At 30.5% G+C, this 2,243-nt stretch overlaps 1 protein-coding gene across 2 annotated transcripts; it reads right to left on the reverse strand.

Moving 5' to 3' along the window:
* Positions 1 to 257: 257 nt before the first annotated feature.
* On the reverse strand, positions 258 to 2,231 carry LOC122404186 (prohibitin-2). Of its 2 annotated transcripts, none has more exons than XM_043408116.1 (6): positions 1,982 to 2,231; positions 1,494 to 1,756; positions 1,110 to 1,427; positions 934 to 1,011; positions 748 to 844; positions 258 to 513 (listed from the first exon to the last, which is right to left on the reverse strand). In XM_043408116.1, exons 1-6 carry the CDS (start codon positions 2,109 to 2,111, stop codon positions 332 to 334), a joined length of 1,068 nt encoding a protein of 355 aa, XP_043264051.1. In that variant the 5' UTR covers positions 2,112 to 2,231; the 3' UTR covers positions 258 to 331. The 2 variants fall into 2 exon arrangements, with proteins under 2 accessions (XP_043264051.1, XP_043264050.1); XM_043408115.1 differs by having other exon boundaries at positions 258 to 528.
* Between the last annotated feature and the right edge of the window lie 12 nt (positions 2,232 to 2,243).

Below are 2,243 nucleotides of genomic sequence, written 5' to 3' on the forward strand. Positions count from 1 at the left end.
CAAAATTATCAACTTTCGATCTATAATTTTAAAGAACATAATGTGAGAAAAAATATACATGTGTTTCATATTATCTTATACAAAAATAAAATATAAATTATTTTTATAAAGAAAATTTATGCATATACGAAGGCTTAAAGAGACAATTTAAAATTATAATTTATTTACCAATGTCAAATATTTAATAATGTATTATCGAGAAATTGTTTAATTCCGTTAAAAATTCTATTAATGTAACATATTATAATATGTGGTGGGATTTGGATACGGAATATGTTAGAAAAGATGAGCTCGCATCGCAAGATCTCTTCAGATCCTTTAAATTTTGAATTTAAGAAACTATCATTTTTGCCCCATTATTTGCTAAATTCAATAAAATGGATATTTGTTCTTCCGACGACTCTGGTACAGTCTGGACTAATGGCTTTTCATTGATCACTTTTATTTGATGATCGGTTTTTAAAGATTTCACTGCACTTTTCATAGCATCGTTCCAGCTCATCTCTGCATGACCTGAAAAAATATGAGCTCGAGATTTGCGAGCGAGCATCATCGTAATATATGGCATAAAGAAGAAATCAAGTACAGGTGCATTATTTTATATCTAAAAACATCTAATGAATCTTATTAACAATATTTTTTGGTTCCTACATGTACAACATTGAAAATTATTTTGCACTGTATAACATTGATTATAAGTAGAAAGAAATAATCATAAGAAAATTTGACATTGTCTTTACTTCTTACTTTTTAATTTGTCCGAAGAATCATCAAATGATGGATCTTGAATATTCAGCATCAGATTGTTACCACTAAGGAATATGCGATTTGGAGAGGTTGCAATCTGAAACAAAAATTACATGTATAATTAAGTCAATATTACCATTAACTATTCGTTAGTATTATAAACGCAATTAAATTTTGCATATTTACCGTGCGGGAAATTGCTTGTGCTGCTCGTAATTTTCGCAACTTTAGATAACCAGGATTTTGGCTTACAGCTAAACCCAGGTATGAAGAAGTTAAGGACATTTATATTTGAAAATAAAATCTCATCTATAGTTGATTATTATTTTGTACATTCTTAAATTATTACTATTAAAGGATATCATTTTAGCTGCTTCTGCTTCTCCTTCTGCCTGAACAATCTTCTGTTGTCTTTCTTGTTTAGCTCTCTCGACTACAAAAGCTGCTCTTTGAGCTTCTTGTTGAGCTACTTGTTTAGCTTCTACAGCAGCAGTATATTCTTTACCAAAACTCAGTTCGGTTATCGATACATCATCCAAGACAATGTTAAAATCACGTGCACGTTCAGTTAATTCTTTTCGTACTAAGTTTGAAACTTGTTGTCTCTGTGTAATAAGCTGAGAAGCATTAAATTTAGCGACAACTGATTTTAATACTTCGTTACAAATACTTGGCAGAACCTAAAATACAAATATGTCTTCACTATTAAAATGTCAAAATAATATTACAATAAGATTTTCACCAACCTTCTCGTCATAATCTAGACCTAAATTACGGTACATTGTAGGTAAAGTGCTTGCATCAGGTCTGGAAAGTACTCGAAGAGAAATATTAACCATTTGTAAGTCTTTGGATCCTGTAGGCGAAGATATTTTTCTGGGCCTACTTCTAATATCATAAATAATTGGGTAATTGAACCATGGAACACGGAAATGTAAACCCTCGCTCATTATGTCTTTCTGAATGCCTCCCAAACGAGAAAACATTATTGCTCTATGACCCGCCTCCACTAAAACAAAATATAATTATGTAATTAAATATATTTAAAAAAAACTGTTTCAATCAATATTTCAAATATTAAAATTAATTTTAGGAAACAATTTTAATTCAAGTTTCTTTTTTTTACTGATGAGATATAATAATGATACATGTAAAAAATATATATATAGCGAATACGTGCGAAAGATTCAAGTTATCGACGATAATTAAGGATTAAACGTAAAAACAAATTAACCTGTATACAAGGATTTCGTAACACTATAAACCGCCACGCCGGCCGCTGCAAGTAACTTAAAACCGAGGGATAATCCATTTGGATTTTTCGAGAAACGCGATGCGAATTCATTAATCTTATTCTGTGCCATTATTGCTTACAATTACTTATTAATATGCCTAGTTGAAAATTTATGACTTTCAGTAAACTACGTCCTTAAAGAGGACGAAATTAAAGACACGATCTAATACAATGCCGACAGTTTCCGATTGAAAATGGAAGG

Source organism: Colletes gigas, unplaced genomic scaffold, assembly GCF_013123115.1.
Source record: "Colletes gigas isolate AHSC1104 unplaced genomic scaffold, ASM1312311v1 Colletes_gigas_Sc00119, whole genome shotgun sequence".
Classification (NCBI taxonomy): domain Eukaryota; kingdom Metazoa; phylum Arthropoda; class Insecta; order Hymenoptera; family Colletidae; genus Colletes; species Colletes gigas.